The sequence below is a fragment of the Anguilla rostrata genome, chromosome 2 (assembly GCF_018555375.3).
Source record: "Anguilla rostrata isolate EN2019 chromosome 2, ASM1855537v3, whole genome shotgun sequence".
NCBI classification, from domain to species: domain Eukaryota; kingdom Metazoa; phylum Chordata; class Actinopteri; order Anguilliformes; family Anguillidae; genus Anguilla; species Anguilla rostrata.
Genome location: NC_057934.1, coordinates 21,437,846 through 21,464,367, shown reverse-complemented (window position 1 = coordinate 21,464,367; position 26,522 = coordinate 21,437,846). Strand labels below are relative to the sequence as shown.

Genomic DNA, 26,522 nt, shown 5'->3' with positions numbered 1-26,522 from the left:
GAGAAAAACACTTCTGGATGGTGACGTAAGACAGGCAGTGTTTATTTAATTAGACTAATTGTTTTTGTTTTTGTTTTGTTTGTAACATGTGTGCTATTATAATGGCAAGTTTTCCAAATTTAAAAGCAAACCATCAGCATTTATGTTGTCACCCCAGTTTCTTGTTTTCTTAAAAAAAAAAAAAAAAACTGCACCTTATTGTGCAAGTGTGCATTTCAAATTATACATAACATAAATAAATCACTATGCAATGTGTAGGATTTCTACAGATATGCAACACACCTGATGTGTGTACACTTTGGCTCATCTACGTGCTGAAAAATGCAAACACACAAAGAAGAAAAAAAAAAACTATCGAGGCTGACTGCAATCCCAATTTATTATTATTTTTTTTGTAACGGACTGATGAACTTCGCGTTTAATTTCCCATAAAAATCCGCGGACGGCTTGGAGAGCGGTGGCGAAACAGCGGCGAGGACGCGGGCTTCTCTGTCGGTGAGCCCGCGTGAGCGCGGCCGGTCCGTCGCGGTTCCCCGCGCCTGCGAGGCTGTTTGTTTATCCGCGCTTCGGCTCGGGTGAGAAACAGGATAAGAGCGCGCCAGCCACAGAGGCACTCAAACTCCCATGGACTGACACAGCAAGTCTCAAAGCCGTGGTAGGCTTCAAAAGGGACCCGTTTTTTAAAATACGTAATATATTTATTTATTTCTCCGTATGATTATATATATATATAAATATATACTTCCGTCGCGTCGCGCTTAGCTTTCCTGGTGATGCCGCACCTCCCTGCGGCCCCCGACCCCCATTTTACTATCATTACGGGGGGGGCTTAAAAAACAGAAACAATAACAAATAAGTATATAAATAAATGAGTGCGAAATCAAACGGCTCTAAAACAATTTGATGTACTCTTTAATGCGGTCCTCCCATCATCATAGGGTCGCCGCGCCTCGCCTGGCGCCGACCGCGGGGCCCGCCCGACGCGGCGTCCGCGTCTTCGTCGCCCGCTTCAGTGATTCGCCACAAAAAAAAAAAAAAAAACACTGAAAGGGACCGTGGATGGAGTTCCTGGCGGCTCTGATTGACAGGGCTAATCAGCTTATCTCCGGGGCCAATAAAGCCGGGAGCCCCGCGGAGCCGGCTCTCTACCTGGCACCCAGTGAACTCCGGGGCCGCGGCGGCCCGAGGACGCCCGGGCGCCGGCACCTCTCTGCTTATCTAAACGGCCCCAGATCAATCCCTAATGAGCCGTTCCGTTTACCGATCGATTCGCGCCCGAGAGCCCCTGCTCCCCCTCGGCCCAGAGGTGACCTCGCCGGCGCGGCTACAAAGATCACGGCGGGTTTTTAAAACGTACTTGTTTTTATTTTTTGGTTGGTTTGTTTGTTTGTTTGTTTGTCTGTTTTCTACTCCAAAGGGTGGGGGTAAATTTATGATGCAAACTGTCCGTCGTTTGTCAGGTTTTTCCTCTTTTGCTGATTGACGACGATTCTGAAGCCTTTTTCCTCCTAAATTTTGCCAAAAGTTTCTGTTTGGTGGCATGGTTGTGAGGTAACCTCAAATCATTGCATCAGACGGACTCAGATTCCCCAGCTTCAAATAAAAATGAAAGGAAAAAAAAATCAAATGCTCTATTTACTTTTTAGCCCAATTTATTAACCCCATTTGACTTACAATTTTTATATAAATTTATTAAAATGTGTGAATGGCTCTGTTGTGAAATGTCACGGAAAAGTCAAACACGCAATTTCCTCATATCTACATACAGCGACGCACACTCAAAACGAGCTAGAGCATACTATGCACTGATGCGAAGGTAATGAGTAAGCCGATATGTGATTTGAGCTGGGCCTCACAGCGAGGTCAGGGAAGGTTGAAGGTTCCCTTCTGCGTCCGACAGAGCCGGCGCAGCCTAGCCATAATTCGGCGCGGGTGGCGGTCTGGACGGCCGTGCGGCGGGTCCATCTGACGCGGGGGCCCTTCACGCTGGGCGCACGCGGAATTCAATCGGCTCGCCGGACGCCCGACCGCAGTCAGTCGGCCTTGCCGGGGATACGGGGGCCGCGGGACGCTCCGGTAAATGAGCTGGGGGCCCGGGGGTCACGGCGAGGGTAAACGCCACAGAGCACCTGGTTAGCGAGCACCAGTGAGAACCGCGTGCGGGACGGGCGGCGAGACCCCAAAAAACCTGGAAGGGGCCGGATTCGGGTGAGTGACATGGGATCTATATGACGTAATTACTAGTTTTTTTTTTAATGGTATGGGCATTAGGCGCACATTAATATTAAACAAAAAAAACAAACAAATAAACGAACAAACAAATAAATGAACAAATAAATGAATAAATAAATAAATAAATAAATAAATAAATAAATAAATATTTATACAGTACAGAAAAAATGATTTTAACTTGTTGCGACTTGTCCCAGCAGCACTCACAAGCTGCATTTATTTTCTTGGACTTTTCTGGGGCGCATTCAAACTCCACCCATCACCTTTCTGTGGCGGGGCTGCACACACGTACCTGCGCTGCCACGCATCAGAAACGCGTGCTCAGGACGAATCGCAGGGCATCTGTAATCCCTTAATTAGGACGCTAGGTCTAAACCGCGCGCGGAGCAGCGCTCCGCAGTTGCGCATCCTTAATTTGCACGCACTCCGCGCATTAATTCCAACTTTTAAACCGGGGCGCTACCTCCTTTGAGCCCTTTTAAATTGGTTAACGTCATTAGCGGCTACTTACGGCTTCCTTTAGCTAAGTAGCCCCAATGTAGCCTGCTCGCACGCACCCCTTTTAATATATGCCCAGCGCTAACGAAGTTCCATACTTTATTTATGAGACAAACAGCACATGGTTACTGCGGCACACGTAGTTAATAGCATTCCGTGTCCATAAAGCAAATTCAATAACCTTCAAGCAGCTCTAAGTGCTGCCGGCACACCGGTGAATAATACATCCGCTGGAAGAGAAACCTGGTGAAAAAAGAGCACTTTTAGAGTACTGGAGATCATTTATTTGTTAAAAGTAGCCTTCACCGAGTTTCACGCCATTTATTGCAGCCAAGGCTGACCGCATGAAAACAAAGGGCCATATTGCAGCTGCCACTCTCTCTCTCTATTGGTAAAAAAAATCCTTTGTAAAAATTAGAAGTAGCAATAACAATAATAATAATAACAATAATAATAAAGGTCACAAGCAAATTTTAAGGTTTACTGAGCACCACAAATCAGAAGAAATGATATATACATATCTACACACACACACACACACATATATATATATATATATATATATATATATAATCCTTTGAAAATAATTACATAAATACAATGTGTAGAGTAAAAAGATCTCTTTTTCAATGTGAGAGCAGTTTGGTGCATAAGAAGACATTAGTCAAGTTTTGTCCACAGTTTTCTGTCACTTCAGTGAGGCAGTTCAAGCATGTGGCATTTGAGTGTGTATGTATCAGCACAAATTTCATTTACATTACAGTCCGACACGCATCCACGTCCCATTACTTATTTCAGCTAAAGGCACATTCATGTCACAGACACGTTTGTGTTGGGAAAGATTTCAGCTAAAAACACGCTTGTGTTGGGAAAGATTTCAGCTAAAAACACATTTGTGTTGGGAAAGATTTCAGCTAAAAACATGTTTGTGTTGGGAAAGATTTCAGCTAAAAACACATTTGGCGTTGGGAAAGATTTCAGCTAAAAACATGTTTGTGTTGGGAAAGATTTCAGCTAAAAGCACATTTGTGTTGGGAAAGATTTCAGCTAAAAACATGTTTGTGTTGGGAAAGATTTCAGCTAAAAGCACATTTGTGTTGGGAAAGATTTCAGCTAAAAACACGTTTGTGTTGGGAAAGATTTCAGCTAAAAGCACATTTGTGTTGGGAAAGATTTCAGCTAAAAGCACATTTTTGTTGGGAAAGATTTCAGCAAAAGAAACGTTTGTGTCGGAAATAATTTCAACCAAAAATACGTTTGTGTCGGAAATTATTTCAGCTAGAGACACGTTTTTTGTTTGGAATGATTTCAGCTAAAAACACGTCTGTGCTGGAAATGACTTCAGCTAAAGATGCGTTTGCGTTGCAGGTGATTTCAGCTAAAGACGCGTTTGCGTTGCAGGTGATTTCAGATAAAGACGCGTTTGCGTTGCAGGTGATTTCAGTGAAAGATGCGTTTGTGTTGAAGGTGATTTCAGCTAAAGACGCGTTTGTGTTGCAGGTGATTTCAGCTAAAGACGTGTTTGCGTTGCAGGTGATTTCAGCTAAAGACGCGTTTGTGTTGCAGGTGATTTCAGCTAAAGACGCGTTTGTGTTGCAGGTGATTTCAGCTAAAGACGCGTTTGCGTTGCAGGTGATTTCAGCGAAAGACGCGTTTGCGTTGCAGGTGATTTCAGTGAAAGACGTGTTTGCGTTGCAGGTGATTTCAGCTAAAGACGCGTTTGCGTTGCAGGTGATTTCAGCGAAAGACGCACTCAGGTGAAAGACGCGAGGCGGCGTGCTTTCATCTGCGGATTCCGAGCGCTTGTATCACACCGGCATCTCGCCTGTTTGTCGAGCAGCATCACAAAACTGCTTCTTCAGCAGCTGAAGCATTCGCTGGAATCAAGAGCGTGGCATTTGCAAACATTCAATTATTTTTAGCGCAGCTGAAAATTAGACAACAGATATGAATAATTTAGCAATACGTGGCATGTTAGCATTTGCAGAACAATTCAGCTAAATACACTCACAGTACTGCAAGATATGTCATACTGGCACCAGCATAATAAATATGTGTATGTACGTGTGTATATACTACTTGTACTTGTAATGACAATAACATGTAGGTATGTAATAATACATACATACATTCATGTAATTGTCAGTAATGTATGTAATATAATACATCAGCACATTTTTCGAATGTATTTATGTAATACATTAATGCATTAGAAAAACAGCATTAGAGGTTTTTTATTTCGTATATATGTCCTTCTTAATTTTACCAAATGAAATATTTCATTGGTAATTGTTCTGTTTCCTTTGGAAGTGGAGAAAAATTATTGGTTTGTTAAGAAATATTATAATAATAATTTTTAAAGAAAAGTCTTGGTGCGTCTTGATCAGACGCAACACACTGGACGTGGTAACAGATTTAAGAGCTCGGAAGCTTCCGATGTGGAAAAAAAAATCCATAAACGGAAACCCCGTTCTAAAAAACTAGAGAGAGGTACAGCTACCTCCCTCAAACACCCCACCCCCCCCCCCCCGACCCAGTTCCCCGTTTTGTTTTGTGGCATGTAAGGAGAGCTCCTTCAGAGGCTGGGTTTGACACCGCCCAACAGGAAGACCTCCTACGGCAGGGCTTTAAACCGGGCCGGCGGAGGGCCGCTTCTCCCCCCGCCTGCCGACGGCGGCGACAAAAGGGCCCGGCGTCGGCGCCGCGTCGGCCCCGCGTCCCTGCCGCTCCCGCCCCGGACGCTCCGCTGTGCGCTCGCGGGCGGCGGGGGCGTGGGCGAGGACAGAGGGCCGGCGGGGGAAGGGGGTCCCCCGGATTAGACGCGGGGGTGACGAGGAAAACCCCCACCCACCCCCCCAACTTCGCTAACTTGTGTACGCGCTCATGGTTCCGAGCTTACGAAGGCCCCCACACACACACACACACACACACGCTCGGGGGCTGAGGGGTGCAGGGCTCTGCAATTTGGGGGAAAAATAACAAATAACAAAAGTTCTCAGGCCCAGGGAAGATAAAGAATACCCTTCTTAAGCATCGCTTCTCCAAGCCTTTACTTTGCCTTTTATCCCACAACAAACAACATCCAAGATTAAGCAAACACACTGATAAAATACAATACAAAAATAATTTAAAAAATAAAATAATAATAATAATAATAACAATATGTATTATTATTATTATTATTATTATTATTAAGTAACATTATTATTATTATTAATAATAATAATAATAATAATATTAATAATGACGATGACGATGATGATGAAGACGTGACACAAACAAAGCTGCTGGACTGGTACGACGCGCCACAGAAACAGGAGCAGGACCATCCGAAACGACTGAAACAATTTTTTTTTTTTTTTTTTAGGACGCGGGGAATGCAAATTGCATTTATGAATTTCGCGAGTTCTACTTACAGACATCAAACGGCGGCGGTCGGCGCCGCCCATCCCCGAGCTGAATTATTAAATCCCGCCGACGCGACGCGCGAGCGGCCCGCCATTATAGTGTAAATTAACAAACTTTCGCAAAAAAAAAACGACGGCGGAGGCAGGCGTGGCGGGTGAAGAGCGCGCTTTGATTCCCCCCTGAGGAATACACTTTGCCTTGATAACGCCGTGACAGTCAGGGGGAAATAAAGCGCGGTAACCTTTATATTTCACCCGTTTAAAACCTAAATTAGGTCACTTTCCCTATATTTAAAGATGAAACTCGGCAAGCGAGAAAAGGACGATTTTTGCGTTTTTGTTGTCGTTTTTTCTTTACGGTTTTTTTACCGTAATATAACGGAATCGATTTCAAAAATGTTTTTTTTTCCCCGAGTTTGGCGGTTATTTCTCTGGTTAATTGGGCGACTGCGGGAGAGGGCTCGGCGAGCGCACTTCGTTTCGGCGGGCCCCTCGCCTCTCGGAGAGGGAGCGGCGGAGAGAGGGGAGCCGGCTGCCTCTCCTCCCCCTTTGATGCTCCCCTGAAAATGTCAAACCCGCCGCCGAGGCTCGCCGCCTCGCGGTTCCAGGGAGGCGATTCGCTCTCCGCCCCCCACCCCCCCCATCCCCCCCCCCCTGCGCCTCCCACTCCCGCGTGCGTACCTGTTTCCACGGCGATCTGGTAGCCGGCCTCCAGTCTCCGAGATGACCTTTCCAGCCTCTCCGTGTTGTCCAACAGATGCGCTCTCTGTAAACGCACGGGGAAATAACCAAAGGAAAAAAAATGATTAAGGAAAGATAAAAACAATTCAGCAGTGTCACCTATAGAGCCCTATAGACATCTATATAAAGAACACATACATGGACCTGGCTTAGCCTTCCATTTCCTGTGTGTGCTATGAAGATAGACTGTACCATTTTCTAATTCCCATGCATGCAAGAGACTCTGCAGCCACTTTGTTATTAGAGAAAACATGACACTGTATTCTACTGAACACACATTAGACATGTAGGACATGATGGGATTTGTGTCTCCTTCACCAAATATTTCAAGATTTTATAAAAAAAAAAAATATATATATAACCCTTTTTTAAAAATGAATTCACCCACACACACACACACACACACACACACACACATATGCATACACAAGTATGCTGAAGCACGTACACACACACACACACACACAAACACACACACATACACGTGCACGCACGCACACGTGCACACACACGCACACACACACACAGTTGCACACCACAGGTTTGGGAGCGCATGCATCACTACTGGAACTCATTATTTCTTATTTAGCGCCAGGGCAAAGTTGACGCAGGACGGAAGAGTTAATTGAGATGTAATAAATGATAATTTGCTGCTTTCATGCAAAATGACCGCCCAACGAGATGGCCTATGAAACAAATGCGTACTTCTCCTCGTTAGCTCGGAAGATGAGGGCGAAGATATGAAATCATTTTTGGATGATAAAAATGGACCTTTTCCCCCCCCGAAGACCCATGAGATGAAGAGCGATGGGCTTCAGGCTCCGCGCGGTAAAACGTTCAGTGCTAACTCAACTCTGACAGGATACATACGGTTCACACGCGCTCTGTTGAGAGCTGAGTGAACGCTTCAATGCTGGATGTTTCGCTGTGTAAAAGGCAGAACCGCAGTAGTGCACCATGGCAATTCACTGCTATGAACGTACACAAGGCTTTCTGTGAATGCAAAGGCTAACACCCACTACTTAACAGCTGCTTGCTCACCAGAGCACAGACCCCCCCCCCCCCCCCCATGAAGAAAAATTAGGTACACTCGCTATACAGGAAGCTAGCCCACTACAGGGCCAGCATCGCTATGTAACACATGTACACAAAGACATACACTTGCACATAAACTGACCTGTATGTTCAGTCCTCCGTATTAAAGACTGAACACACACACGTCGACCGCAGAGCTACCCTGGGACAAAGTAGGCGTAGCATGTAGTACAAGATAATTTTCTGAAAAATATTCACGCGCTCATCCGACAGACAAACACAGAGCTGGAGGCCTGTGAAGAAGCGTGCGCTTGCAGTGGCCAAACCCGAACGTTTCCTGGTCGGAATCGGAAGCCCTCGCTCCACAGCCCCAGCTATACATATTTCATAAACAACCATATGCGCACACAGACAAACATGCCCCCCCCACGCATACATTATACATATGCACATAAGCCCGTGTGTTTGTACACGACTATTTGCAAGTGCGCGTGTTTGTGTACTTGTGTGTTTTGACCTATGGCATGCAGGGAAATACGTGCCACGGAACGGAGTACCTGTATCACATGCTTCAAGATTCCCCTTGACCATCTCAACAAAATGCTTACATTGGTACTGTGCCATTGAGCCAGACTAATTTTAACAAATTCACAGAGATTGTAGCACTTCAGCACAGCTCTCAATAAGCAGTAAACACTAGAACAGTGTGTAAGGTTAAAAAGGTGCTCTTCCATTTTCTTGCCTCAGTAAAGTACCTGAGGCACCGTTGTGAAATACTGAAACTCACAGATAAGGACTCGGTAGTGAATCCTTTCTTGTGCTCTGCTAAATGTTTATTTGATTTTTACAGGCCCCTAACCAGACCCTTGCCTCTCATTTGGAACATTATGACATCTTAAACACAGAAACTTTTGTCCTGAAAATGGAATCCTGATTTAGTTTGCAGAAAGGAGGGTGGGGGGGGGGGGGGTAGTTCTAGTTCAGCTGTCAAAATATGTGCAAACTAATCACTCTAAAGAAAAAAAAAAAAAGAAGACATCCACTTTTCAAAGTTTGACAATCAGAAATGGGGTTGGAAACGGAAACCTTCCTCTGAACTATTTTCAGTTTTTTTTCTTCTTCTCCGCGGTCGTTGACAGATGTCATTTAAATTTGTGGAAACACTTTTTTTGTAATAAAAGCGGGGGGTGGGTTTAGAGTGTGTGTGCGCGTGTGAGCGTGTGTGCGTTTGTGTGTGTGTATACGCGTGTGTGTGCGTGTGTGTGCGTTTGTGAGCGTGTGTGTGTGTGCGTGTGTGTGTATGTATACGTGTGTGTGCCTGTGTTTGGGGGGTGCTGCGCGTCGGGAGAAGGCACCGGCTCCTCTTAATGAGCCCCTGTGGAACGGCAGAGACGGAGGGACTGTATTGACATGCACGCTTAAGCTAATACACCTAGACCAGGAATTCCGCCTGCCTCCCAGCACCGGCAGGCAGGGATACTGACAGAGCATCTCGCTCCACCATCTTCAAAGAACCCAAGTGATTAGTATGTTATCATTACCATTCGAAACGTGATTTCCCTATTCCCTCTCGGCAAAGGTGACACATCTCAGGGAGACGGCCAGCAAACTCTAGCAGCGAAAAGCCACTTCAAAGCTTTTTCCTCGGTTTCTCTCTCTCTCTCTCTCCCCCTCTCCCTCTCTCTCTTTCTCTCCCTCTCTCTCCCTCCCTTTCAGATGGCTGAGGTTGGGGGGGTGGGATTTGAGACGGCGCTGGTCGTGGGGAGGACGGTTAGAACAATGAGCCCCGGTTGGCGGCGGCGCGACCCGGCGGTGGCGGTCAAGGGCGCCACGCGGACCCCTGGCGCAGTTAAGGCGGGGCTCTGCGCCGAGCGGGACTGGCCGGAGAGACGGGACATTAAGGGAGGACGGGGACGGAGAGAGGGATGAACGGAGGGAAAACAACAGAAACGCTATAATGAGAGTGAAGACGCACTCTCGTGCGCACACACACAAACACATACACACACATGCACAAACGCACGCACGCACGCACGCACACACACACGTGTACGCACACGCATACACATATACACACACACACAAGCATGCACACACACGAACGTATGCACACACACACAGGTGTACCCACTCACAGATAAACACCCCCGCACATACACACACATGCATACACACACACACACAGCACCCAGAAAATATCCTTAGCACTCCACACAGCACCTTCTTCCTGCATTCACCCCCCTCCCCCGGCCCCAAAAACCAAAAAAAAAAAAAAAAAAAACCCTTCTCACACCACTTCAGAACGACACCATCAAGCCAACACCAGCAGACTCCACACGGGCCGGTGCCTGCGTTCCGCGCCTCCCTAAACTGCCCAGTCAGCTCTGGGCTCACCTGTCCGCGCTATAAAAAATACATCAACGGCCACAACAAACACCGGCGCCAGGCCCCGGCCCCAGAGCCGCACGGTGCAAGCTGTGCAGAGGCACGGGGCCCCTCCGAGACACACACACACACAGGCACTCACACACACACACACACACACAGGCGCACACACACATACACACACACACACACACACAGGCATACACACACAGGCGCGCCACACACACAGGCGCACACACACATACACACACACACACACACAGGCACACACACACACACACACACACACAGGCACACACACACACACACAGACACACACAGACACAGGAACTCACACGCACACACACACACACAGGCGCACACACACAGGCACTCACACACACAGACGCACAAACACACACAGACACAGGAACTCACACGCGCACACACACACACGCACGCAGGCACTCAAACACACACACACGCAGGCACTCACACACACACACACAAATACACACACACAGTCTCTCTCACGCACACACACACACACACATGCAGGCACTCACACACACACACACGCAGGCACTCACACACACACACACACACACACACGCACTCACACACACACACAGACACTCACACGCGCACACACACACAGGCACTCACACACGCACACACACACACACACGCACACATGGCGGGCCGTGAGGAGGCAGTGCAGCCCAAATGGACACCCGCCGCAGCGCGTGTGCATATGTGTGTGTGTGTGTGTGTATATGCATGAGATTGTGGGTGTTTGTGTGTCTGCGTGTGGATGTATGTGTGCACGTGCACACGCGTGTGTACATGTGCGTGTGTGTGTGTCTGTTTGTGTGTGTTTGTGCAGGCATGAGCGTGTGCGTGTGTCTATGCATGTGTGTGTGGGTGTGCATGAGTGTCTGAGTGCATGTGCATATGCATGTGTCTGTGTATGCGTGTGTGCATGACTGTGTGTGTATGCATGCATGTCTCTGTGTGTACGTGCACGTGTGTGCATGACTGTGTGTGTGTATGCATGCGTGTCTCTATGTGTGTACGTGTGCGTGTGTGCATGACTGTGTGTGTGTATGCATGCGTGTCTCTATGTGTGTACGTGTGCGTGTGTGCATGACTGCGTGTGTGTATGCATACGTGTCTCTATGTGTGTACGTGTGCGTGTGTGCATGACTGCGTGTGTGTGTGCATGCGTGTCTCTATGTGTGTACGTGTGCGTGTGTGCATGACTGTGTGTGTATGCATGCGTGTCTCTATGTGTGTACGTGTGCGTGTGTGCATGAGTGTCTGAGTGCATGTGCATATGCATGTGTCTGTGTATGCGTGTGTGCATGACTGCGTGTGTGTATGCATGCGTGTCTCTATGTGTGTACGTGTGCGTGTGTGCATGAGTGTCTGAGTGCATGTGCATATGCATGTGTCTGTGTATGCGTGTGTACATGACTGCGTGTGTGTATGCATGCGTGTCTCTATGTGTGTACGTGTGCGTGTGTGCATGACTGCGTGTGTGTATGCATGCGTGTCTCTATGTGTGTACGTGTACGTGTGTGCATGACTGTGTGTGTGTATGCATGCCTGTCTCTATGTGTCTGTGTATGCGTGTGTGCATGACTGTGTGTGTGTATGCATGCGTGTCTCTATGTGTGTACGTGTGCGTGTGTGCATGACTGTGTGTGTGTATGCATGCGTGTCTCTATGTGTGTACGTGTGCGTGTGTGGCGTGCTTGTATGGCTGTGCACGTGCATCAGGATGCATTTTTATCTGACACCTACATTTTCTACAAAGGCCTTTCCTGGGAACTGTAAAATTTGATCTTTTTCTTTTTTTTTTTTTGGTGAGAAGCACACTTCAGTTGTAAGTTATTAAGAGTGAATGAAGGAACAATGCGCCACAACTCCAGATAGAAGCTCCTCCGTGCTCTTCCCCTTTTTCAATATCAAACGGCGACGGTTACCATCACAATTTTCAAAAGTGCCGATGATACCTTATTATTTCAATAAGGGTGAGCGTCAAACTGAATAATGATGACAGTCGCGATTCATCCTGACTATGTGATCTTCTCCCGGTTTGTTTGGAACTTGTAAGATGAGGAATTACAAGTGTCAAACAGCTGTGAGTGTGGGTGCTAAATATTTAAACATGTTTTCCAGACGAGGTAAAGTATAGTTTTTTAAAAGGGAGCTAAGTGTATATAAGCTGTACAGGCCTTTGATAAAAATTCAGCCGTGTAAAAAAAAAAAAAAAAAAAAAAAAAAAGCGGGTGAGTGGGGCAAAATAAAATGCGATAAATTAATCACACGTTCTATATGGAACACCAGGTGCGCTCCGTATAAACGAATACAATCTAAAAACGAAAAGCGCTTTGCAAACAGAATAATAAGCAAACTCTCACAAACATAATTGAATGTAATAAATTAATCGCAGATTCCAAATGGGATAACAGGTATAACTGCAGAGATAATAAAACGTAATAAGTCAATTGCACAAATCAAATAGAACAGTTGGTATGCTGCGCAGAAGATAATAAAATATCATGAATTAATTACATATTCCGAATGGGATAATGGTTCTACTCAGATAGGGGTAAGAGGGACCTCAGGCATGAAAAGTATCCTCCTGATTTTGTTTGTCAACGCAGGAACAGGGGGAAAATAAAAATGGAAAATAACATAACACACAAGTCAAGGATACTGAAGCCCTCAGTCTTGTGAGGGTCGCTAAATTATGAATGCTGACAGATGAAGTGGCTTTTGTACAAGCGGGAATATTCAGCTACAACATTGCGGGGAAGGCAAGCAAGCCGCTAAGCGCAAACACACACACGCTTGCTTGCTCCCTCAGTCTCACTCACACACACATACACACACACACACACACTTACTCCCCAAAGAGTAAACATTGCCTCTAGAGGTGTTCAAAAAAAGTTGCATTGTTGACATTGCTATGAATCTACAATCAATAAGCATTCTTTTGTGGACTGAATTCTAGGCTGTTTTTTTTTTTTTTTTTTTCCCCTGAATTGAAAAACAGGACAATTCTGACAACTGCAAATGCGAATACAAATGCAAAAATAAAAGTCAACCACACATTCAAGAGAGGGCACTTCTACATCTTACAAATAACTATATATATATATATATATATATATATATATATACATGCATACATACAAACAGTATTTACATACATACATTCACACATACACATATTTATTTATTTAATGACACAGGTTTGACATTAAGTATCACTATTAATGTAAATGTGAAAGCAGCATGTTATATATAAATATCTATATTTATATATATATATATATATACACATGTATGTATATAGACGTATATAGAGATATATATAAATAAGATTATTATATAAAAGATACACATTTGGCATTAAATCTGTGTTATTATTTGTTCTCTCAAAATGGGCCATCGCCCTTTGCCCTCATTACATGATGAACTCACGTTTCAGCAGAACACAAGTCAATTTCAAAAACATTAGATGCAAATCATAAAGTCAAACAAAAAAAGTTTATGTTTATGTTGTTTGTTTCCCTCATTTATATATATATATATATATATATAAAAAAAAGTTCAACGCTAGGTTTCGTGTAAAGGATGAGCAATTAGTGATTAAATGGATTTGAGCCGATGGGCAGAGGGAAAGGGGGGGGGGGGGGTGAAGTGATTTCCCGTGTGGGCGCTGCGAAAGGAGCGGCGGCGTGTTTGACGCTCTGCCGACGCGGACGGGGCGGAGAGAGAGGGGCGAGGCCGGCCGAGCTCCACAATGAGATTACACAGACAACAGAGCCCCGGCCTTCTGCCTCCCTCCACTCCGCTCCTCTCCTCTCCGTCCTCCGCAGTGTTTTCTCTCTTTGCTTTTCGTTTCCCCGAATGTGGCTTTTCACTTGGGCGCGGAGGGGTGAGGTGTGTGTGTGTGTGTGTATATGGCTTCATTCCATTCATTGTAAAGAATGAAACTTAAAAAATGGAATATGCATAAGTACATCTATGTATGTCTAGGTGTTTGTCTGTGTGTCTATATATATATATATATATATATATATATATATACACATACATACATACATACATAATATATATATATATATATATAAATATATATATATATATACACGTATTAACAAATAGACATACACCCCCATTTTCATACACAATTTTAAAAATACCAGTTCATACACGCAACGTAGCGTAGCGCCAAACAGGGCACTGAGGGTGTGCACACACGGAGAGAATGGGACGGCTTACAGTGAGCTTTTCTCAAACGACGTCGCGCCACGCACAGCATGTTACTCTACGTCCCAGCGCGGTCTCTCTGTGATTGGTAGATTATTTAAAAATGAACCAGAGACAGGAGGTGAAGTGTTAAAAGGTGTTGTGCCGGAAGAATCCGGAAAAGACTCGCCCTGAGAGGACACGAGGCTGTGCGGAGGAAGCGCGCTAACCTGATCAAAAATGAGGTCATTCGCTAACTATGAGGGAAATCAACGGGAAGTTCAGAAGGAAATGCGAAAGCAAAAATAGCTACCAAAGAAGTACTCACCTCCTCACGCAACTTTATCAACTGCCACGTGAAAGCAGACAGAAAGGGAGAGAGCAGGAGAGAGGGAGAGAGAGAGAGAGAGAGAGATAAAAAGGAGATATATATGGCAGAAAAGAGATCAGTCAGACAGTGGGGTACAGAATTAACCTTGACGATTTTCCGTTTGCATGTTTAGCATTTAGAGAATCACAGACGAGCACATTAAACGAAGCTAAACACGCGTTCGCGCGGAGGTTTTTGAACAAACAAAGATCAACTTCGCGGCGCTGTCACATTAAACAAAGAGAGAAGGGGGGGGGGGGGGGAGCGGATTTCTCCGCGCGGCGCGTCTGAAGCCGCATCATCAAGGAGCGGCAAATCTGACTCGCATCACGAGACGCGCGGGACGGCGACGGCGGAGAGAGAGAGAGAGAGAACGCGCAATCCCCCCTGTACAGCCCCAAAAAACCACAGAGCGCTGAGGAGGGGGGTAACACGCGAGCCGTCGTTTCCAGGGCCACCTCGCCGGCGTGACAATCGCAAAATGGCGCCTGGCGAGCCCTTCGCCACCGCGCTCTCGCCGCCGCGTCAGTCGGCGGATGACGCGTGCCCCATGATTGACAGACTTTTCGATATTTCTAACGCCGGCACCCGTCTTTATACCCATGTATACCATACATTATGTATGCGGGACCCTGTGTGTGGGGGCTTTTGTATACATAAGCATAAATACATAAAGGTAATGTGTATTATAAGACAACTTACTTGGGTCATAAAACATGAATCTTAGCATTCATTATTCATATTTGATGAAAAAGAATCGCAAATCAAATCAAAATAAACAACCCAGGACATTCCCTCTCAACTTGGAGCGGAGTTGCCTTTTAAAGTTTGTTTCGGGAAAGAACAACATTTCATTTAATTACGGCGGTCATTAGCACGTGTGTGTGCGTTTCTCGTGTGTGTGTGTGTGCAAGTGTGCATGTGAACATTACATGATATATAGGTACACACAGACCCATATATGTTCACACACGTGATAAATTAATATATGTGTAACAGTAACTAGTTGTCATCTATCTGCACACACAGACACACAAACATGCACACAAAAGATGACGATGGCGATGTATCTACACTTATCAGTTGCATACAGACAGACGCATTTGGCGAAAGAGCGGAACAAGTTTCTTAATTTGTCGGCCGATGCAGGTGATTTATTTTAATCTTCATCTCTTCTGAGAGATTAAAGGTTGGGGGATCTAAAGGGGAGCTCTGGGCCACTATTAGGTTCTCTTCTCATCTTTGTACTGTTTGGCCATTCTGAATTTTATATTTTCATAATTTGCCGACGTAACAAAATGAGGCAGGGCTTGGATCACGAATTAAGAGACTTGATTCCAGACAAAAGGTTTGCAAAATTGATGATAAGTCGCCACGGTTACCGCAGTCGTCAGGGACAACGCTTTTGAGCTTCCTTATGTAAAGCAAGTAGCTAACAACAAAGACACCCCCGACTCACACACACACACACACACACACACACACACACACACACACACACACTCTGATGACGAATATTAAGGAACGATTAAGCCGCCGTGTCAGCAAAACACTAATATCACTCGATCTGACAAACAGATCTTCGTTTGGCGAAAGGCGCGAGCGAAGACGCAAACGGACGTGACCAATCCCGGCTCAGAAGAAGCAGTTCCTCAACACGAATTTGAAAAGACATGAAACCGCAGCGCGAGCGTGGCGAAGGGGTGAACTCCGGGTCCTTCGGTCGCTAACGGTCTCTTTTCACTGACCGCTTGCGTTACCGCTACCGAACACAGCCGCGCGGCCGTGGCCAGCGGACGGCGGGGGTGTTATCGCGGCGGGTTTGTTTACTGTCGCCGCTCTCAGCCCGCGGCTGCTTGCGGCCCATCGCGCGCGCTGACAGTCTGCACGGGTGCGGACGCACGGGCAAACAGACAGACAAAGCAAAACAAATACAAGCAAAGCCAAAGATATCTTCATTAGGTCCGGTTTAAAAACTAGTTTACACAATGTGATTAAAAAACTAGCATTTTAACAAAGAAAACCAAAACCTAAACAACATCCTAAAATATTATTTATTATTTTTATTAGTATTATTATATATTATTGTGGTTGCTTCATTATCATTTTATTACTATTATTATTATTATTATTATTATTATTAATATTATTATTATTGTGGATGTTTATTGTTATTATTATTATTATTATTATTATTATTATTATTTATGTTTTATTATTGTTTTATTATTATTATTATTATGGTTGTTTTATTATTATTATTATGATTATTATTATTATTATTATTATTATTATTATTATTATTGTTGTTGTTTTTGTTGTTGCTGCTGTTGTTTTTTTGTAGTTGCATGTGCTTGTTCATCACCACAAACATGTAAGAGTCCAGCCTGGGAATTCTGACCGGGAACACTGAAACTGAGTGTGTAAAATAAAAAAGCTTAAAGATATGTGAGCTGTTTTATGTGGGTCTGCTGAGACTGGCGGCTCGGGAAGCCACCGGTCCCTGAAATCTCAGCGGTGATGGCTGTCAAATAGAGCACACAGCATAAAGAAAGCTGTTTTTCTTTCAGCGAAAAAGGGCCACTTTGCTGATGCGAACTGTCTTTTATTTTTAAGGTCACTACCCCCGCGTTAACTGCATTATTTAAAGGGCCAAAGTTTAAAACTACACTACAGATGTGGCTATTTAGAGTTTCCCCGGCCCCACCATAGCCAATGATCGCTTGCAGGGTCTGTCACCGCTTTCAATAGGGACCAAACAAAACTTGTTCTATCTTATTTGTGCTGCTTGGCCAAACGCAAGTCTTGGTGGAGGATTTGCAGAAAACTATGAGGGAGAATGCCTTTTCACTTTTTTTTTTATAATAGTCTTTTACGCTGTTGGAAATCGGCTACATTAGCATAGACAACGTGTGCATTTTAAAATCTGGGCAAGTAAAATAAGTATGGTAACTGTGACATACGATGCATTTTCGTAATTATGTTTTCTTGTGTACCTCGTTTATTTTCTTTTCGCTTTTCTCTTCCTTACGTCATCCTGCATTCAAAATCGCACTGCTGCAATTTTTCTGTTATGATAATCAGCGGATTTTTCAAACAAAGAATTTTTTTTTTTTATTCAATACGGAATTTGACACAAGTGGTAATCTGCTTCCTTTTGTAGCCTGTTAAATCTGGTCTATTCCGGCTCAAACCAGCAGAATCTCTTGTGGCCAAGTCTTCTGCTGTGACTGAAATCGAAACTACGCCGCAGAGTGCTTGCGTGCGAAAATGTGTGTGTTTGTGTGCGTGCGTGCGCGCGCGTGTGTGTGTGCGGCGAGCGAAATCCTGGGTGCGAATTTTGTGTGTCGAAAAACACGTGCGTCCGTAGTCTGCCGCGTTATTAAAAAAAAAAAAAACGATAGCGCCAACTCTGTATCTGTCCGCATACAGATAACGAATAAATGCCGAACTCTATTAAACCGGCCTTTGCACATTATCGCAGGGCGAACACGCCATTTTCAGAACTTATGAAGGCTACCCATTTATTTAGTTATAAATCCTTGCCATGTAACGAACATATTTGTGTCTGGTAATGATCTGCTCGGCCGAGGTTTATGAAATGATCCTGACCTCGTCTGATCGTCAGGAATTAAATTGACCGACTCGCCCCCACCCCCCCCCCCCCACCCCCCATCCTCCTATCGCCACAGTCGCCTTATATAAAAAATAAAATAAAACTGAAGTTCGATGCACTCCACACACAGCAAGACCAAGTCTTGTGTTATCTCCAAGTTTTTTAAATGGAAATGAGGTAAATATGGCACCTGAAATTTTTCTGCTTTATTTTTTTTTTAAACACATAATTTATTTATTTTGCCTTTCTCACAATCGGGGGTTGTTTGACCAACTCAAAGTCATTATTTACGTATGTGTGCATTTGTGTGAATCTACATGTGCCTGTTTTTGCATTCAAATACCATGTGCATACAATTTGAAATAAAACTGTTGTTACATAGTCTATTCTATGCACACCCACATACACACACATTATATATAATAAATGATATAACCTATAAATATAAGGTGAATTTCTATGGATATATGCATGTGAGTACATATGTACAAACTCTGAATTGAAGATTTGAACAGAAGTTCATCCTCAGGAAATGTTGCAGCGTTTGTGTCAAAACACAACATTCGCTTTTGTATTCCATTTTTTTTTTCATGAAATCAACATCTGGTATGGCTAGATGTGCTGCAGAAAGAGAACATAAATTGTTTAAAAAGGTGGTTTAAGGTTTAAGTGGCACTAAATGATCAATTAATTGGAAAATAAATGTAATATTCTCTTCAAATAAGCATGGGCTGTTTAATTAAAAAAGTGGGGTGACATCACAAATCTTAAAATAAGACCTTCTGGCCTTCAAAGATGTGATTTGTGCCATCTCCCCCAACAATTCACCTTTTAGTATGATTATCAAAAAAAGATAGCTCAGAAAGATATTTAAAAAAATAAATATTTCAACAACAGGATTCACCACTAATTATTAAAAAAAGAAAAAAAAAATGAAAGGAGATTACCCAACATGAAGGTTATTTTGCTTTATTTTATGTGTGCGTGTGTGTGTGGGTGTGTGTGTGTGTGTGATTTTGATACGAGCCGTCATTTCCTTCTATGTGACAGTTCTGGCACACCAGCCCCCAGCCCCCATATAAAACGTCACCGCAGCGTTTTCTCCCCAGCCGCTAATTTGGAAGGCATATGCATATCAATTACGCGCCTCGGCTAAGGATACATATGTCTGTAAGATGTCGCTGCGCACAGGTCATTATTGAAATGGTAATAAGAGGGATATCAAAAAAGACAACTTTTATTTGGAGACAGCCAGGCGGCGGCGGCGGCGGTGGCGGCGGCGGCGGCTTCCGTCCTCGTCCTAGCGAGCACAGAGGACGACGTGTGACGTTACGGAAACTGCCGCAAAGTTGGCAGGATAATTAAAATATAATATATAATTATTCAAAGAGCCGTGGCCAGAATCGCAAGCGCTTGATAGGAACCGGCAGCTGTGTAGGTGACAGGCAGTCAGTTCGCATTGAAGTGCCGGGTTATTTTTTTCTGTTTGTTTTTTCTTTTTTTTTTTTTTGATGCGGGATTTCAGAAAATAAGACGACAAGAAAGTTTTAAGAGCACGTCACACACTTCCCTGCAATTAAGTTTGGTATTTTCGTTTTTTTTGTTTGTTTCCTAATAAGTAATAATACACTGTAACATATTTTCTGACAGTGACACTTGTTTTTTTATTTTTTTTTAAAATTTGTTTTGTTACAGATTTTAGAAAGGACACACACTCGGCATGGAAGGTGATTGATGGCGCAAAGACAAATCTAAGAATAAGAATAAACTCGACGAAAGATAAACGCACAAGACGTAACTTCACAAGGCACAGGAAAGACCGGTTGGAAGGGGGATGCTTTAACGTGTGGTTTCAACGTCGCAGAAAAGTTATCAGCAGTTTCCACCGAAAAATGAATGAATTAATCAATATGCCAGACAATTAGGCCGAACGTGTTGACGCGTCAGCATGTGAACATATTGTCGTAAAAAATATTTCACAGTTGCAACGCCGCCACCCCCCCCCGCCAAACCGCAAACCCCCATCTCCTACCCTCACCCTGCACACCCCCAATTTGAAAAGGCTTATAAAGGGTGATTATAAAAGCTGCCATGTGTTCGAACGCTTTCTCTCCAGAAATACGTGCCGGTGAGGGGGGGTTCGTTTTGGGTGTGAGGGAGGGAGATAGACAGAGGGTGCTTTTTTTTTTTTTTTGGAAAGGGGAACGTGTGTGTCCCTGGCTTCTCGCGGGCCCGGGCCCTGGATGGAGATGAAGTGGATTGAGGCGACGGCTTTGCATTAAACAGAGTTCCTTCCACATGACTTGGTGCCAATGCGGCGGTGGCGAGAAGCAGCTTGCACGGGGCCCCCCGCGTCCCTGACCCCGCGCGCCCCCCACCCCCTACCCCCTACCCCCTACCCCCTACCCCCTACCCCGCCCCCCCACCCACCACAGCCACCCACGTGGGCCCCGCCCTCGACCGCGGCCGTACCTGACCCTCCGAGGAGCTCCCTCCGTCCCCCAGGAGATCGTTCCGCACCTCGTCGCTGTAGGCGATGCGTGACCTTTTCTGGAAAAGGGAGGGAAGTCGGGGAAAAGAAGAGAGAGAAAAAAAGAAAAACAAGAAAAATAAGTCTTAGCGGGGACGTCGTGAGAATAATCGGCGCTTCTTAAGCGCGAGGGCCCCCTAATGGAGCGAGACGCGAAGCGGGGCAGTACCTGAGGGCTGCGTGCGCGTGTGTGTGTGTGTTCACACGTGTGTGTGTGTGTGTGTGTGTGTGTGTATGTGCGCTTGTTTCCAAATGTATGTATATGTGTGTGCGCCAAAGATAAACAGGAAAGAACACAGAATGAATTAGGAATATACCACTCACATTAGGAATATATTGCTCATATAAGGAATATATCGCTTGTATAAAGACTATATTGCTCATATAAGCAATATATCGCTCGTATAAGGAATATACTGTTCATACAAGTAATATATCTCTCGTACAAGGAATATATTGCTCATATAAGCAATATATCGCTCGTATAAGGAATATACTGTTCATACAAGTAATATATCTCTCGTACAAGGAATATATTGCTCATATAAGCAATATATCGCTCGTATTAGGAGTGTATCACTTGGCGGCAATAAATCCTCTCTCAAAACTGTCACTGCTGTCAACTAACTTCTGTCACAACTCTGATAATCTGGATCCGGGGAGGCAGACAGAGAATAACTCATCCCCCGAGTCCGGGCGACTGGCGTTCCATCAGATTGGGCTCTTCCCCGCACTCAGAGTGAGGCAGGGAGCGGGGCCGCGTCCAGAAAGCGCACTTCAGAACGCGCCACACCTCCAGCCTCTCGCTCTCCGCGAGGCCAAAGCGGCGCGGGGGGCTTGTTTACAGACCTAAAAAAGGCTCTGCGCGCGCCCCTCCAAACCGAACACGCACGGGCGGCCGAAACTGTTTGCTGAGCTTCTTCCTGCGTCTCCGGGTACGTCCGGGGCTAGGTGGATACGGCGGGGGGAGAAGGGACACCGCGGGGGAAACACGGGGTTAAACTCCGCGTCTGTGGGCAGAATCCGTGCGTCAATCCCTACCAGCGAACGGGGGGGGGGGGGGCTGAAAATTTACAAACGGCAAAAAAAAAACCCAAAACAACCGGCAGCACCCCCTCATATATTTTGTTACTCCTGGAACAGACGCAGACAACGGGCTCAGACAATAGGCTGGCACACTTGACTTCACCGCAGTTTTCCCCATTTTCAAAACTTACGGCTTCATTATTTTTATTTTTTCCCCCGTTGAGAAAGCGACTGATTGAGTGGGCAACACGGTGAGACTTAAGCACCTAAACAATTTATTTTTGAAGGTTTTATCTCGCCTGGGGGACTGCTTATCTTTTCCAGTGTAATTACACACAATACACATTCCACAGACACAGTTCCAGAAAAATGATATGCTTACAAATGAGAGAAAGGAGAAAACAATCTTTTTTTTAGTTTTGTTTTTGCTTTTTTTTCCTTCTTCTTTGAGACCGGCATAGTAAATCACATTGGTGCAATGTGTGTTGAAGCAGTGCTATAATGGCTACATTTACATACAACTGATTTTATACAATAAACATCCAGTGTTTTTTTTTTTTTTATCGAATATGATTCCTTTGTGTAAGTTAGTTAAAAATGTTTTAGTCCATAAATGTTACTGCTTTGACATCACTTAACAGGAGGAACTACAATTAAGTGATTTCAAATATTTTAGTGATACATTACAAATAATTATAGATATATAGATATAATTATAGATAATTATAGATTATAGACTATAGATAATTAGCCCATGTAATTCCATATTAAATTAAAACATAAAGACATGTATGATGTGTGGGTGGAAATATAACAGAAGCATGCATAGTTCATAGTTTCAGCAAAAAAAATTTAAAAAATAATATATATATATATATATATAGTGAAGAAATATTTATTTTGACTGTTTGGATTTGAAGCAGTGATTTGAGTGAGAGTGTGTGATCGCGTGTTAAATTCACTCCCTTGAACCAATTTTAACCAGAAGCCTTTTGAAACCAATAAAACACCTTGTTTAAAAAAAAAGCACAACAAAACTCAGGGCTAGTCCGTCTCACAACCACTTTATCCAGTGACGTCAAAATCGCAGTCTGTTTTCAAAAGCAGCATGTTTCCCTCAAAACCAACATTGTTTCCTTTTTTCCTTTTTTTGTCATTTACAGACAAGTTTATAAAACAAGGGATAATCGCGGAGTGACAAAGTTGAGAACTTCAGATGTGTCGATTCAAGTTCTTCACGTTTCCCAGATAAACAAAGATAAAGGAAGCACACATTTCCTGCACAGACATCTTATCTTTTTAGTGTGGAAAACACCCACATATTCCATTTTTGTCTATTTTCATCTTAAAGAGCTACTCGAGTAACTTTAGGGAATGCCGGCAAGCGGGTAATTGAGACAACAGGCATCAGAGGCAGCTGGATATGAATCAGTGCACTGACATCTTCCTCAGACCCTGTTGCGGTGGAATAATAGACGCATCTTAAGTATTTCTAAATAGCTGTTTGCTACAGCTGAGAATATCACCTGCTTTGGCAATGTAACCTTTGAATTTTATGCAAACGCAAAAGAACAGGAAACGCTGTCATTTCTGAACAGGAAAAAAAAAGAGTGACTGAAACAAAAAAATTGCTGTTTATCTCAGGCGGCTTACAACCTTCTTAATTCTGTCTTCCTCCGCCCTCTCCCCCAGGAAAATTACAAAGCTGACAAAAATTAATCCCTGTTCGTGTCATTATAAGATCAGATTGATCTGGTCTAACACACAAAATTAAGATAAACATAAATTCATTCTTTATTTTGCACAAAGTTGTTAAGTTGTGAAGAGTGTTTAAAAACAAAACAATGAAACAGGACTTATTTTCACAGTGATAAGGAAGCATTTGTCTGTTTTACATTTTAGTTTCAGTTTCATTATAAAAAAAAACAAAACATTTTATTCAGTGTTAATTTTGACCATATTGAACAATCATATCATTGCATATATTTATCATTTTGAAATAAATATGCAAACAGGAAATTTTTCCTAAAAATGTGAAATAAATGAACCATCAACAAATAATATGAAAAAAAAAATATGAAATTTATTTTGCCCTAATATTTTTTTTACATGCTGTATGGAGGTAATGAAACAATCGAACGAAATTGGAGCAAAACAACAGGAACCAGACGGCAGGCTTTGAAATCTAAAAAGAACGCACTCCTATAACATACCTTATTGCCAAAGAAAAAGATTTTTTTTAATCCCTTTGAAAGGTGTTTCTTTTGTCACATTTTTTAATCTTGGGTGAGAATTTGCTTCTATTCCCGGAAGCAAAAAAAAAAAGGTACAAAGATCTTTCTTAACTTTATGCAAAACGGACTGCCTGCCTTCGCTATTCAGACACATCTCGTCAAAATCAAGACGGAGGTTTTTGTGTCCTGTCAAAGACGCGTTTTAGCTCTGTTGACACGGATCGAAAGGAATCTCTACAGCCCATCAAAAGATAACTGCGCATATTAGGTCACACTTCACATTTCCCAGATAAACCTACCAAATAATTTCCCGCAGTTAGAGAAATGAAAGTTATGAGGTAACAATTGCATCAAAACAGCATGTATTCATGCAGTCAGACTTGAGTGCATGCGTGCGTATGAAAACACATTTTTACATATTCAATATTAACTGCACAATTTCTGGATCCATGCTAAATTTGTGCTCCTGTCCTGCCCCCTTAATTTCAAATGCTTCTGCGGAAAATAACTTTAAAATGGCAATTTAAAAAAAAGCAACACCCACACGGCATTTTTTTTTTAGTACGATGGACAACGACAGAGAACTCGCTCAAGGCGCAGGACAACAACGTCATCGTAAAAAATGGTTGACTAAAGCCCCCAAATGTTAGGGGCAATTTTTTTTTTTTTAAACGAATCCCACACAATAAAATTAATCGCAACCCCCCCCCCCCAAAAAACAACCCCGTCCACCGCTCCCCCACCGACAAACCCAACCCCCCGTTCACAGCGCACTGCAACAGTGCCACCGGAACGACGCAAATAATTGTGTCATCCGAAAAGCTAAAAATGTAAACAGTTCATTAGATTGGGTATAAAAGGCGTAAAGCACCCAGGGGCAGGGATTAATGAGATGGCCTAAAGTGACTCTTCTGCCTTCCCCTATCCCGCTCACCCCCCCAGCCCCCCAACCCCCCCCCACCGCCCACCCCCCAAAACTCGGTCGGTGGCACGCCATGAAAAGTAATTAACCATATTTAATTTACAAAGTGTGCTCTATTAAATACTTTTGCTATTGGGAAAAAAAAAGTACGGCCCACTTCTGATTTTTAATAACAGGCACGTTGCAATGAGACCGCTGCTCGAGACCGGCAGTGAACTGTGTTTATTTCTGGCCAACAGTCAAGCGCGTCAAATTTTTAAATATGAGGCAAGTCCGAAAAACAGCAGACACGTGTCTCATAAATCCACGCCCTTTTTTCTGTTTTGGCATAATTATTTTTAATTTATCAGAAGTTTTTAAATAATGACCCTTTTTTCGACCAATTGCAAAAATTAGACAAAAAAAATAGACAAAAGCTGGCGAAATTATCCCCACGTCTCCTCAGTTTTTTTTTTTGTCCAAAAATATTTTTTTACGTTTCGTGCGAACGACAGCCGAGAGTTTCTTTTTTTTTTTCCGCTGTTGTTGCCGTGACGCTTTTTTTTTTTACGGGGTGGTGGCAGTCTCTCCCGTACGGGCTGTGGCAACGCGGTGGCTTTAACGGAAAGCGCAGGCATTTAAATAGGCAGCCGTATCACAACAGCGTCTTTAATAATTCATTTGATCGCGGCGGGGGGCTAAAACACTCCACCGGCAGAGAGAACGCCGCGCCCAGATTATTTTTTGTTTCTTTTTCCCCCCTCCTTTGCTTTTTTTTTTTAAGGGGGAAAAAGCAAACAAATTGGCGAAGGTTGTTCAATTAGGCCGCCGTTCCTTCCGCGTTTGATGGGCGAACGGGATGAAGGCGAACGCGGGCCGCGGCGTTGCCGCGGCGTCGCCGTCTTCAGATCCGCCGCGCCGCCCGTCATCCGCCGCGCTTCAGCCTTCGTGTCACAAGTGACCCGCCTCTCGCGCGAGCGACGCACCTCATACAAAAAAAAAAATTACAGGAGCCTTTGCATTTCAATGCGACCGCACTGAAACAGCTTTGGGCCAAACAACCGCTTGTGCCACTGTTATTCATTACAGTTATTTTGACAAACCAAGCCTCCATACATTTAAAATATATTAAAGAATACAATATTAATGCATTTTGCACTCAAAACCAAACTTTTATTATTATTATTATTATTATTATTATTATTATGATTATTGTTGTTGTTGTTGTTACTACTATACCGCATCTTAATGCATAGTATCAATTGAAATGAAGTTTTTTCTCTTTGGCACTATGTTAAAAGG

At 43.9% G+C, this 26,522-nt stretch overlaps 1 protein-coding gene across 4 annotated transcripts in view; it reads right to left on the bottom strand.

Annotated features, from left to right (window-relative positions):
* Window positions 1-26,522, bottom strand: part of vti1a (vesicle transport through interaction with t-SNAREs 1A) — a 189,911-nt gene that overhangs the window by 123,803 nt on the left and 39,586 nt on the right. For 2 of the 4 annotated variants that reach the window (XM_064321173.1, XM_064321171.1), the window contains exons 4-6: window positions 21,002-21,079; window positions 14,872-14,892; window positions 6,819-6,903 (exon numbers count right to left, since the gene is read on the bottom strand). In XM_064321173.1, coding sequence (XP_064177243.1) covers window positions 6,819-6,903; window positions 14,872-14,892; window positions 21,002-21,079 — 184 coding nt within the window. The remainder of the gene's footprint in view (window positions 1-6,818; window positions 6,904-14,871; window positions 14,893-21,001; window positions 21,080-26,522) is intronic. The other 2 variants (XM_064321172.1, XM_064321174.1) reach the window with 1 other exon arrangement.